Below are 14,714 nucleotides of genomic sequence, written 5' to 3'. Positions count from 1 at the left end.
CTTGCTCTACACACTATCGATGAATTCTCACCGTGGGAGCACACATGGTGAGGAAAATCGACTATAGAGTTAGTTAGCGAGAGACTATTAGGAGAAGGGGGTTCATTGACTGGTCACGTATTGTGTGATCATCATGATGGAAGAAAGGTTTCAACGTTCTTCTGAAATTCGACTTCATTGGGATCTGTTGAGTCTGTGCCTGGGAGACAAGCAGCACTCACTAAAGTGCTGCAGAGTTCACTGACTGACTGTGCCACACACAAACCCCAGCCTGGTCCCAGATATGTGCTAATTAGCCAACTGCTATGGTCGTCGTCATGCAAGACAGCACAAACAGATCTTGGACCAGGCTACAGAAACACTCGGGAGGGAGCAGCAAGCCAGACAGAGTCTGAACGGAGAGGAGAGGTTCAGCGGAGGGAGGTGTACAGTACATATACAGGTCTTCAGGCCCGTGTCCTGATAGGAGTCCTGATGGTTAATTCACCACGAGTCCCTTGGGGGTCAGGCTGTAAGTAGCTTCATCAGCTAACCTGCAGAGCGGCTAGATGTGCAGAATGCTAATTCAACACAACACACACAGGACTGGACACAGACACACAACTGGACCCACAAACACCCAGAATTTATTTATGCTATATTCTAATGAGTACTGAAAGACTGATTCTTAGGAAATTGATTTGGTGGGATGACAAATCCTTATTTCAAATGCTAAATGTCCATTAAGTTTCTAGGGACAGCATCTTAACAGACGTAACAACAACGTAGCAACAACGTAACAGATGTCACTCTACATAATGTCCTTGTAATCACACCTCCCAGACCCAAACAACAATCACGTATGCAAATAAAAATGGCTCTGGATAACTTCTGGTTTTGGAGAACTACAAGAACAGGCGGTACACACAAGCAAGACAGCGAGGACTAAGATGTTTCCGCTTTAACACTTAGATAGTCCTCTATTGACAATGAGCAGCTGCTTTCACAATTATCTCTTTATCAGTCTCCGAGCACCTGCACTGTAAATCTACACTCATTTACCTTTGAAGAGGAGGGAGCTAACCCTAATGTTGCTAATGGCTAATGACAAATGAAGGCAAAGCTCGGAGTGGCGGTAGAGGGGGAGGCGTGGAGGAGGCGGCGAGGATGTAGAGGGGGAGGTGAGGAGGAAGCTAGGAGGTAGAGGGGAAGGTGTGGAGGAGGAGGTGAGGATGTAGAGGGGGAGGCGAGGAGGAAGCTAGGATGTAGAGGGGGAGGTGAGGATGTAGAGGGGGAGACAAGGAGGTAGAGGGGGAGGCATGAAGGAGGCGGAGAGGAGGTAAAGTAGGAGGCGAGGAGGAAGCTAAGAGGTAGAGGGGGAGGCGTGGAGGAAGCTAGGAGGTAGAGGGGGAGGCGTGGAGTAGGCGGAGAGGAGGTAAAGGAGGAGACAAGGAGGTAGAGGGGGAGGCGTGGAGGAGGAGGTGAGGATGTAGAGGGGGAGGCGAGGAGGAGGAGGTGAGGATGTAGAGGGGGAGACAAGGAGGTAGAGGGGGAGGCGTGGAGGAAGCTAGGAGGTAGAGGGGGAGGCGTGGAGGAAGCTAGGAGGTAGAGGGGGAGGCGTGGAGGTAGAGGGGGAGGTGAGGAGGTAGAGGGGGAGGCGTGGAGGAGGAGGCGAGGATGTAGAGGAGGAGGCGAGGAGGTGGAGGGGGAGGCGAGGAGGTGGAGGGGGAGGCGAGGAGGTGGAGGGGGAGGCGAGGAGGTGGAGGGGGAGGCGAGGAGGTAGAGGGGGAGGTGAGGAAGAGGGAGATGATAAGTATGCATGGGGTGGTTGGTTGGCGTGGGTTGCACCGTGCCAGCTGGTTGACTGGAGAGGAAAATAAAATGTACTCTGTCAACAGTGATAGCCAGGAGGGTAAACAAGGGGTGGGCTTTTTGCAAACCAACAATCCTACGTGCTGGACGTGACTGTGTGCAGTCCGTAGAGTTGGACCAAGTATTCTAATTCTACAGACTGGACATACAGCGCAATCAGAAAGTGTTCTGACCTCTTGAATTTATCCACATTTTGTTACATTATAGCCTTATTCTAAAATGTAATCAATTGTTTTTCCCCCTCATCAATCTACACACAATACCCCATAATGACAAAGCAAAAACAGCTTTTTGGAAACTTTTTTTGTGGTATCCAATTGGTAGTTACAGTCTTGTCTTATCGGTGCAATTCCCGTACTTGTTGTTGGGAACCTTCAATGCTGCAGACATTTTTTGACACCCTTCCCCAGATCTGTGCCTCGACACAATCCTGTCTCAGAGCTCTACAGACAACTCCTTCGACCTCATGTCTTAGTTTTTGCTCTGACATGCACTGTCAACTGTGGGACATTGTAAAGACCGGTGTGTGCCTTTCCAAATCATGTCCAATCAACTGAATTTTCCACAGGTGGACTCCAATCAAGTGGTAGAAACATCTCAAGGATGATCAATGGAAACAGGATGCACCTGAGCTCATAGCAAAGGGTCTGAATACTTATATAAATAAGGTCTCTGTATTTTTTTAGAGTCATTTTAGAATAAGGCTGTAACCTAACAAAATGTCGAAAAAGTCAAAGGGTCTGAATACTTATATAAATAAGGTCTCTGTATTTTTTTATAGCCATTTTAGAATAAGGCTGTAACCTAACAAAATGTCGAAAAAGTCAACGGATCTGAACACTTTCCAAAGGCACTGTATATATCCCTATTTTGAGGGGAAGAGGAGGAGAGTGAGGAGGATTGGGGGTCTAAAGGCAGTAGCCTTGCCATCATCTCGTTCCTTCTAAGAGCTATGCGCACACACATGCTGGCTGACCTTTCTGTCTAACCCCGGCTGGTGTTGTACTTACATCCACGTAATTTGCATTAATGTAGTCAGAGCTCTGCTCTCCCTCGATAGCCTGCAGCCGGACACGGGAGTGATCATCTGGAGGAAGACAGGACAGAGAGAGAGAGAGAGAGAGAAACAAGGGCCCCATTAGTCATACGAACGAGACGGAGAGGAAAACACTGGTAGGCCATCCCTGTGGAGGATAGGGACTATGAAGTTTAAGGTCATCAACTCCTGCAGGTACAACTACCAGGTCACTGTGTTTTTCTCTGACATATGCCCTATAGAAGGAAGCCTTTTCCTGGTTTAATAAGTTGAAGTCCCTATTCATTAGGGTACAAGTCAACGGTGGTGTGGAAGTGAACTACGCTAGCACTGTTCAGTTTCAGTTCTTCTTTAGTTTTGGGATTCAAAGAGAATGATCTGGACCCAGTGAGTCCAAATCACCAGATAGTTGCAGAGAATAAGCTTTGGTAAATCAACCATAGTGAAGTGTGCCTCTACTTAATCAAAATCACCACGACAGCGCTCTGTTGTGAAACAAGTGTCTATCCATTAGTCAAAATAATTCAATTTGACTAATAGGAGAGATCTCCTCTGTTCTCTCTTTCTCTCCCATTTCACAGAGGAGACGCTAACTCACTCTGAATGATTTATTCACTTTAATTATTACAGCCGGCAGAAAACTGGCAGTCCATCCAACATGCCCTGCAGCTAATTGGCCGCCGCGCCGGGTGGAGAACTGTGATTGGTCGGTTGCTCATTTGCAGAGACAGGAAGTGTCCGGAATCTTATTGCCGTGGAAATGACAGGGGCGGTCTCCTCGTTGGGGGACTGGTATAGCTGTGAGGGTGGTGTGTGTGTGACACCCTCGGCAATGTCTCAAGCCCAGAACTGAAATTGTTCCCAAGTCAGGGCTCATTTTCATAATTGCAAAGGCAATTAGTACTGCCTGTGTGTGTATGTCTGATAGGATGTCAGTTGTCGTGACAATCACAGCTTAAGGATGACATTTTCAGGAAGAGAACGATCGCAGTTCTTATAGTTAACATTCAGTAGAACCATTTCATATGTTCCTAACTATACGCTGCTCTAAAAGGACAAACAATACAGCCTTGACATTTTTCACAATAATGTTCACAAATAGGCCCACACCGAGAATTCATATCCAACTGAGGGATTTGACTGACGAGACAAAAAAGGAAGAATTGTTTGTACCCACATGCAATAATGTTTCCGTATCGGTTCTTCATCCTGTTCTCGTCTTTCTTGGCAGAGTCCCATGGTGCAGACTGTCCTTCAAAGAAGCTCTGCGGGTGGAAGGAAAGAAAGAGAGAGAAACAGAAGAGAGAGAGAGAGAGAGGGGGGAACAGAGAGAGAAAGTGTTAAACAGGAGGACATGAAAGGTCCTAAGGGTTAGGAGGTCAGCTCTTTAAATGGACAGCACAGCTCAGTCGTGGATCCTTTCCAGTCAAAACAGAGATATATCTTCATCATTATTAAAGATGAGAGGAAGCAGGAGAACGGCCTTCTGGGAGCAATGTCAGAGAAGGTGCCCATTAGGCCACCACTGAAGCCAATCAGAATCTCCCTAACCTCACCGAGGTAGAACACCAGTCCTCCTTACAAACTGTACCCACATACTCTCTGAAAGACTAGTCCCCGAAACATACCAGAAAATGAACACACACACCCGCCTGATCAAAAAACTCTGCTCGAGCACAGCACCTCATGATTTATTAATAGTATGAGTTTTTGGGAATTCTGATCTTGCACCGGAACACCCAATTAGGACTAATTATGAAAATAAATGTCATTGCAGGAGTGGTGCTGTTGATTATTGGCTCTTTACCCAGGCTAGGGGCTACTGCTTTAAGTTAATGTAAGTTAATGTCTCATCCACTTCCCCCCAAAATCACGTCTCCAAAGAGTGTCAGGACGTATAAACGGATCATAACGAGGTGTTGTTATTTAGCCATACCCATCCCACGCTCTTTCCAATAGCGCTCACTCTCTCGTAGTCCCATCAGACAATTCATCTGATTAGATTTGATTGCTTGCAGTGGAACTTATTTTTTACCTGTAAATCCTACTACCCCCCCCCCCCCCCCCCCCGCGCGCTTCTTCCCCTCAATGATATGACACGGAACTCGTTCCGAGAACAAGAAGCCTTGATCAATCCTCTGAGTGGATAATGGTAACAGCTCAGTCCCCATGACGAGGAGCCTCTTCACACCGGAGCCTCTTCACACTGCCCCCTCCCACCCCACGGCATACACAATGACCGGCTCTTCACACTGCCCCCTCCCACCCCACGGCATACACAATGAAGGCCTCTTCACACTGCCCCCTCCCACCCCACGGCATACACAATGAAGGAAAAGGCACCACCACTCCAAATCAAATGATGGTGAACTTTTGGTATTTTCTGAAAGGTGGTGACTGGGATGCCTAAGGTGTGACAATATGGCATTTATTAACAGTTATCAATGGATATCACACAGCCATTTGACTAAATGAGAATGAAGGAGTAATCAGAAAGGACGGAATAAAATGTGTATTTTCCTGAAGACGTCTTTGGTGTCGACGGTCTCCGGCATTAATATGCAAACAATCCTTTGAGTACACATTTCGACGTCACCTTGAGATGAGCTTAAAAGACCAGCCTTATCACCTGACCTTTACCAAGCACGGTTGGGTGTTGGAAAAACATGGCCTTACAGGTCTTGTTAACCGCAAGGGACACTTTGAAGAGAAGGCCGTAGTTTAATGCAGATCACTTTCTCTCTCTCTCTGAATGTCTCAGAACTAGCTGCAGTAAAGAGGCATTAAACACAGTTTAACACATGTTGACAATAATGCAAGATGCTTAGTCTCCTCCCTCCATCTCCCTCTCTAGGTTTAGAGTTTCAAAGTGGTGCTGGTTTGTTATTCATTGCTGCCGTGTGTCTTTCAAGAGAGCTATCTTTTCATGTGCAAGACGTGACAAGGAGCTGCCCTGACGAGCGAGAGAACCTGGGGAGGAGAGCATTGATAGAGAGAGAGACTCTCTCTCCCTTTTCCTTCCTCCAGAGGTGAGCGGTGTCAATGAGAAAAAGATTACTATAAAAAATCTGGAATCTGTCAAAATAGTTTGGGAAGATATAGATAACACAACAAAAATATTATGTGATGTGAAGTGCACCAACACTGGCAGGTGTTCAACTATTCATTGTGTTACTTCAGAATTTTTTCTAGTTCAGGTGTAATATTTGACTGCCAGCTTTGAAAAATAATAGATTTGGCAACAATGTCTCTTGTGTTTGCAAGACTTCTACGAAATGTGCGGCTCGAGGGAAAATACTAAATTGGGTAATACAACATTTATTTAAGACATGTTAGAGTTTGCAACATGCTTTTCTGAGCCTATTAAATCACCCAAAAGTTGGATATTAATAAAAAAAGGTCTAGCAAAATATAAAACATAATATTGTATTACTAACATAGCAGCAAACTGTGGGGGAATTACAAGTCAAATGGCTAGGAGGTAGCTCCAGGCTCCATCTATCCCCCTTGGCACTATCATACTAATCTACCATTGGCCAGGTTTTCCCACCACCCGCCAGTAACCCTTAACGTGATTGGTGGATGGTGGAAAGCCAGTAATGAATTCAAAGCCCTGCATATCCACCCCCCCCCCCCCCCTCCAAAACAAAAAAAAACATTTTCAAAGCCTTAAACAGATGATTTTCATGGAAGTAGAGCTACTGAGATGAGATCTATGGTCGACTCTCACGAGACCAAATCCAAACAAAGGTTGTTTACAAATTTGTTTACATCCCTGTAAATCAGAATTTCTCCTTTGCCAAGATAATCCATCCACCTGACAAGTGTGGCATATCAAGAAGCTGATTAAACAGCATGGTCATTACACAGATGTCTCAAGTTTTGAGGCAGCGTGCAGTTGACTGCAGGAATGTCCATCAGAGCGGTTGCCAGAGAATGTAATAAGCCACCTCCAAAGTAGTTTTAGAGAATATGGCGTCCAAACCAGCCTCACAACCGCAGACCACGTGTAACCACGCCAGCCCAGGACCTCCACATCCGGTTTCTTTACCTGCAGGATCGTTCTACCAGCCACCCGGAAAGTTAATGAAACTGTGGGTTTACACAACCAAAGAATTTCTGCACAAACTGACAGAAACCATCTCAGGGAAGCTCATCTGTGTGCTCGTCGTCCTCACCAGGGTTTTGACCTGACTGCAGTTCGGCATCGTAACCAACTTCAGTGGGCAAATGCTCGCTCACCTTCGATGGCCACTGGCAAGCTGGAGAAGTGAGCTCTTCCTGGATGAATCCCTGTTTCAACTGTACCGGGCAGATGGCAGACAGCGTGTTTGGCGAGTGTGGGCGAGCGGTTTGCTGAAGTCAACGTTGTGAACAGAGTGCCCCATGGTGGCGGTGGGGTTATGGTATGAGCAAGTATAAGAAACGGACAATGAACACAATTGCACTTTATCAATGGCAATTTGAATGCACAGAGATACCGTGACGAGATCCTGAGGCCCATTGTCGTGCCATTTTTAAAGGTAGCTGTGACCAACAGATGCATGTCGGTATTCCCAGTCATCTGAAATCCGTAGATTAGGCCCTAATGCATTCATTTACATTGACTGATTTCCTCATATGAACTGTAACTCTGAAATTGTTGCATGTTGCGTTTATATTTTTGTTCAGGGTAAGTATGATCAGATTCTGCCAGTCTTTCTTGTTGGTTATTTTTTGGGTGTAAGATATCATACCAAGAGAGCAAGTCTTTCATGACTTAAGAATTCAAATGGCGTCTGACTGCATTATCATCAACACAAACCAAATATGTTTTTTTCCTTTGAAGCAGACAGGCCTGAACTATAGGAGAATCATTTACTGTGTGTCTGGGATGAATGGGGAGTGTGTTTTGTCTACAAACACTTCCATTAGTCAGGACCTCTGCTCTGTACTGTAGTGTCAACTAAAGCCACTCTTTGATTCTCATTGACCAGGGGGATTAAATCTCAGACGACACATTTTGTTGTTGTTGTATATTGCGGTTTGTTAAATGCATATTTTTGGACACAGACAACCAACAGCAGGTATCGTAGAGAGAATTCTAATCATTATCAGGAGGTGTAGGTTGTGAGATCGCTGCATCTAGGGTTTCTGTGACAAAGCTACAATCTAAAAACATAGTTTACAATCAAACCAAAAAGGGGACTTGCTTACCTCGTTTATCTTTTCCATAGATAACGTTATGGAATAACAAGAAGCATGGAATCGGGGGGGGAGAGATTAGAATTCATCAGTTTAGTGCTCGGCTCATTGTGTTTAGAGAGAACATGAGAAGAGACAGTGGTAGCAGAAAACAGGGAACAAAACGGGGGGGGGGGGGGACACTACAATGATTCGCCGTCTCTAACTTGTAGCGGTATTACAAATAGAAAGGTTGAAAACTATAGAAAAGCAGTGAAGAGAAGTGAAGAGAAGCACTTTCAGATGGAGGAGGGGGGGGGCATCAATTATTCTGCACTCTGTATGTTTATGACTGGCAAATACTGTATTATTACACTAGCAGCCTACCTAAGCCCTAAAAATCATCAATCTATATCCATAATGAATTGAGCCCTCAGGGAAGTCCCAAACCACAGGGCCAGCCCAGGGCATGGGAGATTGAATTATTGATCTGATTCCTGTGTTGTTTAATGTGTAAATAGTGGGTATAGCAAAGGAAAGTATAAGATGGGAGGGGGACTGGTGGATAGTTTATTTCAGGTAAATACCAGTGGTGGAAAAAGTACCTAATTGTACCTAAAGTAAAGATACCTTAATAGAAAATGACTCAAGTAAAAGTGAAAGTCACCCAGTAAAATTATAATAATACTTGATTGTATTTGGGTTTTAAATGTACTTAGGTATCAAAATAAATGCAATTGCTAAAATATACTTACGTATCAAAAGTAAAAGTATAAATCATTTAAAATTCCGTATATTAAGCAAACTAGACGGCACCATTTTATTTTTTTTACAGATAGCCTGAGGCACACATCATTTACAAATGTAGCATGTGTTTAGTGAGTCCGCCAGATCAGAGGCAGTAGGGATGACCAGGGATGTTCCCTTGATAAGTGCATGATTCATGCACCATTTTTCAGTCCTGCTAAGCATTCAAAATCTAACGAGTTATTTTAAGGATCAGGGAAAATGAATGGAGTAAAAAGTACATTATTGTCATTAGGAATCTAGAGAAGTAAAAGTAGTCAAAAATATAAACAGTAAAATAAAGTAAAGATACCCGCAAAAACGACTTAAGTAGTACTTTAAAGTATATTTACACCACTGGCAAATACCCTCCGTAGAAAAGGTAAAAAATCCCTTGTAATGGGTTGGAAGGTGAGAGGGGTAGCTTGTATATACAGTATGTACACACACACACACACACACACACACACACACACACACACACACACACACACAAACAATTGTATTCAAGCACACACACACTATGTAAGGGCGAGGAAATAAGGCACTGCTGTGACAGTCGTTAGCTTTGTCATAAGCTTCTGGAGAAAAGCGCTGTTCCCATATAATTCACATAAACAGACTCTAGGCAGAGCTGGCAACTCACAATGGTCTGAGCCATTAACACAGTCTCAGCCTGGGAAAGTCCCTCAGTCCCCATTAGCGGATGTGTGTGCTGTAGGATTTTTAAGAGTCAGAAGGCACGTTTTTTTCACCAAGACGGTTGTTTAGCATTGTTAGGGAGCCAAGTGGATGCCGTCGATGGGGCAGTAAGGTCTAAGCAGTGTGGCGTGCAGTCAACAAACTGCAGGAGACCAAACACTATGTGAGAGGAATTAAAGTGGTGACAAACATTGGAACGGAACGAGTGTGTGGACACAAAACCCGGTGCATTTTTTGTGTGCAATAATAGCTAGTGAGAAGTTCATTTGCAGAGATAAAACGTGACAAAATCATCTAACAAACAATCTAAACAAAATAAAAAGAGTACGGTGCAAATAAACAAGAACGAATACAAGGAATACAGCAAGAAACAGGACAACGACAGAAAGAAAGACAACCAGGGACAAAGACAGACAGACTGGGGAAGTGATATGGGAGGACATTAGTGGGTGCGTGTGAGGACATTTTAATATGAGGGGGCATTTTGACATGTGAGGACGTGTGTGTGTGTGAGGATTTGCCATGTGATTGAGGAGGGTGGGACCCTACATTTTGCAGGCAGTTGGGGCTCTCACCTCGTACTCCTCCTTGAAGCCGTAGCCCTCAGCACACTTCATCTGGGTAATGTGCTGGAGCAGGTCTGCCACGCGGATGGCCGGGTGGAGCTGACCCGTCTGGTAGGGGGGCACATCTGCCACCTCCCTCTTCTTCTTATAGGAGTGGCTGTGGGACTGGACCAGACTACTGGTGTCACTGGTCATGGTGTGGTTCTCATCTAGAAACCCAGAGAGGAGTGACGAGGTCACGCACAAATACATATACACTGGTCAGGACTGGAGTGCCCCACAACCCCGTACGGACATAGAATAGGAAACACTCTTGACATTATAATGGATGAACACAGGGTCACAGTATAGTTATTCAATGAGAAAACATGAAATGAACAGGAGTTACTTATAAACTACGTTGTGCTTAACTAGTTACAGTGTTTTGAAACTTGGTGAACACAAAATGGAGCTCGTATCTTAACAGATAACATGGTGTAAAATAAATCTTTTTACATTATACAATGAGGGAAAAGAGTTTTATTTCTATTGCCGCTAGAATAACCCTCACTTCTCACAGCGCTAGCTTGTGGCTAACTTCTCACAGCGCTAGCTTGTGGCTAACTTCTCACAGCGCTAGCTTGTGGCTAACTTCTCACAGCGCTAGCTTGTCACAGCGCTAGCTTGTGGCTAACTTCTCACAGCGCTAGCTTGTGGCTAACTTCTCACAGCGCTAGCTTGTGGCTAACTTCTCACAGCGCTAGCTTGTCACAGCGCTAGCTTGTGGCTAACTTCTCACAGCGCTAGCTTGTGGCTAACTTCTCACAGCGCAAGCTTATTGCTAACTTCTCAATACAAACTTCATATCCACAAAATCGACCAATGGCAAAATGAAGTTGATGATGGAATGGCGGCGGTGGGTGGATGACGTGGGTGCACGATCAAATGAAGTGGGTACTCTGTTCGGTAACTATGTCTTATGGGAAACCGTAAAAAAATAAATAAGTGTCAGAGGCGTGAGACCCCCGTTTAAACAAAGTGGGGGTAGGGGTTGTGGAGTGTGGGTGGGACGTCATATAGTCCACATATGCATGAGGCAACACTGTCCACGGGTGGAGTCAAATCCCCATGCTAGGTAATGGCTTCACAGGGGGAAGGGGGGGGGCGTGAGATGCCCTAACACAAGTGCATGCGTAGCAACACAAGATGGGAGAGCAGGCCCCAAGGGAAGGCAAGCGCCTTTCCATAGCATGACGCACGCACACACACACACACACACTTCCTCACCCCAGAGAAAACAGGGCAGACTGGCAACTTACCATTAATGGGCACTTTATTAGAGGACATAACAGGTTAAATGTGAAGAAGAAAAGAAGAGAAAGGAAACAGGGTATAAGCAACAATATGACGTTTAGGCATGAGCACCTGCACAGTTTTAATTTTCTCTAGCTGTTTCTAGGCACCAACATGTTTTTGCCTCTCCGGGAGTCCAGTCCCAACCAACTATTCAGTTCAATTGGACACCTCACAGAAAGCTAGATCTGGGATGCTTTAGTTAGGGTTGTGTTAATTTGGTTGGAATCACCTAGAACTGACCATTTCAAATGTAATCAATGCTGACAAAGACATGATAAAGACATTTTGTTTTCTGAATGAATAAAATATTAATTTGACATTAGCCAAAACAGTTTAACAAGTAAAAAACTAGTCCAGATAACGTTTGAAAACCTCTCTACAAAACAAGTGGAACCACCAGCTAACCCTCTGTGGTGGTGTAAACGGTGAAAGTGAACACTGGGGCCCTTGTCCGAGGAAACGTCTAGAAAATCACTAACGCCATTCTTCCTTGAGACACTGTTGTGTTCTGTATCTCTACTAGCCTAAAGTGTGTACATTATCTGGTATGTTAATATGTGTCTGTCAAATATCTATATCTGGTGTTTGTAAAGTGAATTGGGAAAGTATTCAGACCCCTTTTTGCACATTTTGTTACATTACAGCCTTATTCTAAAATTGATTCAATTGGGTTTTTATCTCATCAATCTACATAATAACAAAGCAACACTTTTTTATATACATCTGAAATATCACATTTACATAAGTATTTAGACCCTTTACTCAGTACTTTGGCAGCGATTACAGCCTAGAGTCTTCTTGGGTATGACGCTACAAGCTTGGCACACCTGTATTCCGGAAGTTTCTCCCATTCTTCTCTGCAGATCCTCTCAAGCTCTATGAGGTTCGATGGGGAGCGTAACTGCACAGCTATTTTCCGGTCTCTCCAGAGATGTTCGATCGGGTTCAAGTCCGGGCTCTGGCTGGGCCACTCAGGGACATTCAGAGACTTGTCCCGAAGCCATTCCTGCGTTGTCTTGGCTGTGTGCTTAGTGTCGTTGTCCTAATGGAAGGAAAACCTTGCCCCAGACTTAGGTCCAGAGAGCTCTGGAGCAGGTTTTCATCAAGGATCTCTCTGTACTTGGCTCCCTTAATCTTTGCCTCGATCCTGACTAGTCTCCCAGTCCCCGCTGCTGATGCTGCCACCACCATGCTTCACCGTAGGGATGGCGCAAGGTTTTCTCCAGACGTGACTCTTGGCAGTCAGGCAAAAGAGATCAATCTTGGTTTCATCAGACCAGAGAATCTTGTTCCTCATAGTCAGAGGTGCGTTTTGGCTAACTCCAAGCAGGTTGTCATGTGCCTTTTACTGAGGAGTGGCTTCTGTCTGGCCACTTCACCATAAAGGCCTGATTGGCGGAGTACTGCAGAGATGGGAGTCCTTCTGGAAGGTTCTCACATCTCTACAGAGGAACTCTGGAGCTCTGACAGAGTGACCATCGGGTTCTTGGTCATCTTCCTGACCAAGGCCCTTTCTCCTCCGATTGCTCAGCTCGGCCGGGCGGACAGCACTCGCAAGAGTCTTGGTGGTTCCAAACTTATTCCATTTAAGAATGATGGAGGCCACTGCGTTCTTGGGGACCTTTAAAGCTGAATAAATGTTTTGGTACGCTTCCCCAGATCTGTGCCTCGACACAATCCTGTCTCGGAGCTCTGCGGACAATTCCTTCGACCTCATGGCTTGATTTTTGCTCTTATATAGACATGTGTGTGCCTTTACAAATCATGGTCAATCAATTGAATTTACCACAGGTGGACTCCAATCAAGTTGTAGAAACATCTCAAGGATGATCAATGGAATCAGGATGTACCTGAGTCTCAAAGCAAAGGGTCTGAATACTTATGTAAATAAGGTACTTCTTTTTTATATTTTTTATAAATTAGCAACATTTTCTAAAAACCTGTTTTTGCTTTGACATTATGGGTTATTGTGTGTAGATTGATGCAGAAAAACATTTAATCCATTTTAGGATAAGGCGTAAAGTAATAAAATGTTGGAAAAGTCAAGGGGTCTGAATACTTTCCAAATGCACTGTATGTTGTCTATTGTACCTGGCTGTCTATTGTACAAACTTCCTACCAAGACAAAGATATTGAAACTTTTCTCTCTATGAAAGGGGTTGAAACTGACAGTTGTACTGAAGGAGTTTATTAGGGTAGGTTAAGCAGTAGTGACATTGACAAAATGACACAAATGTGTCATTCCTTAACTTTGCCCTAGAGATCTCCAATGTTTGCTACTTTACATGTTCATCGCTATGGCGATGGGAACTACTTTGTCTGTTTGTATGGATATTATTTTTTGGGGGGGTTTGCTGTGCCACTCCCCCTCATCCAGTCCACATTGTCTGGCCATGCATATGAGAGGTCATAGACATACGTGACGTCACACGCACGACACGGAATGCGGATGGGATGGAGTGAATTAGCCAACCTCAGCTTGATTAGAAAGAAACAAACCCTTCTGGTCTGACAAAGAAACAAAAGCAGGCAGGTATGGATGTGTGAAAGCCATTATCAGGAAACAAACCAATCCAAATCACTATCTCCATCTCTCTCCCTCGCTCTCTCTCTCTCTCTGCTTCCCTCAAATGCACAGCACCTAGTCTATTTTGGAGTTGTCTGTTTCAGTTGGTCTATAAGCATAAGGCATGTATTGTAGGGAGAAAAAAATGAAGAATGTTTTCTCACCCAAGATGGCGGTTGGCACAAAGGGATCTGCCCACAACCCAAAACCAGTGCAGAGCAGGGTGTTAACAAAGAAGAGACAATATAGCAGTGAATAAGGTGACACACTCCCCACTCCAGGTAAGACAGCAATATTAGAGCAGAGCAGTTACAGTTTGTTATCCTCAAGAGGCAAAGAAAACCTCCAATGGAAGAACAGCATCAATAGTTCATTTTTAACATTATAAGGGGTTATAACTCAGTTAAATGTAGATCATGTCCAGCATTATCCATCGAATAGAATATACATACAGATCAATTCAAATCAATCTACCAATTTGGCTCAAAATGGTTGTCCCAAATAGTATGCTGAAGTGCAACCGCTATAGAGCAATTAAAACTGCAGGCAAAAAGAGAACATGCATCATTACATTGTTTTGGCAGGCCACCATTAGATCAAGCAAACCGTTTATCAAACAAAGACACAGGCACCTAGATCGGGATTGGCCATTTGTTAAAGAGGTCAAAGTTCAAGGGGTCATAAGAGGTCACCAGCAGTTTTAGACAGT

General features: G+C 44.5%; 1 protein-coding gene across 12 annotated transcripts in view; it reads right to left on the bottom strand.

The window, feature by feature from the left end:
* Positions 1 to 14,714, bottom strand: part of LOC110535264 (receptor-type tyrosine-protein phosphatase mu) — a 304,962-nt gene that overhangs the window by 49,004 nt on the left and 241,244 nt on the right. For 8 of the 12 annotated variants that reach the window (XM_036934855.2, XM_036934858.2, XM_036934861.2 and 5 more), the window contains 3 exons: positions 10,114 to 10,313; positions 4,065 to 4,152; positions 2,862 to 2,938 (listed from right to left, as the gene is read on the bottom strand). In XM_036934855.2, coding sequence (XP_036790750.2) covers positions 2,862 to 2,938; positions 4,065 to 4,152; positions 10,114 to 10,313 — 365 coding nt within the window. Of the gene's footprint in view, positions 1 to 2,861; positions 2,939 to 4,064; positions 4,153 to 10,113; positions 10,314 to 14,169; positions 14,197 to 14,714 lie in introns of all 12 variants that reach the window. The other 4 variants (XM_036934853.2, XM_036934859.2, XM_090189383.1 and 1 more) reach the window with 1 other exon arrangement.

This window comes from Oncorhynchus mykiss, chromosome 11, assembly GCF_057628025.1.
Source record: "Oncorhynchus mykiss isolate SJ-2025 chromosome 11, ASM5762802v1, whole genome shotgun sequence".
Lineage (NCBI taxonomy): Eukaryota > Metazoa > Chordata > Actinopteri > Salmoniformes > Salmonidae > Oncorhynchus > Oncorhynchus mykiss.
The sequence above is the reverse complement of the archived record's forward strand: the minus strand, read 5'-3'. Positions and strand labels throughout refer to the sequence as shown.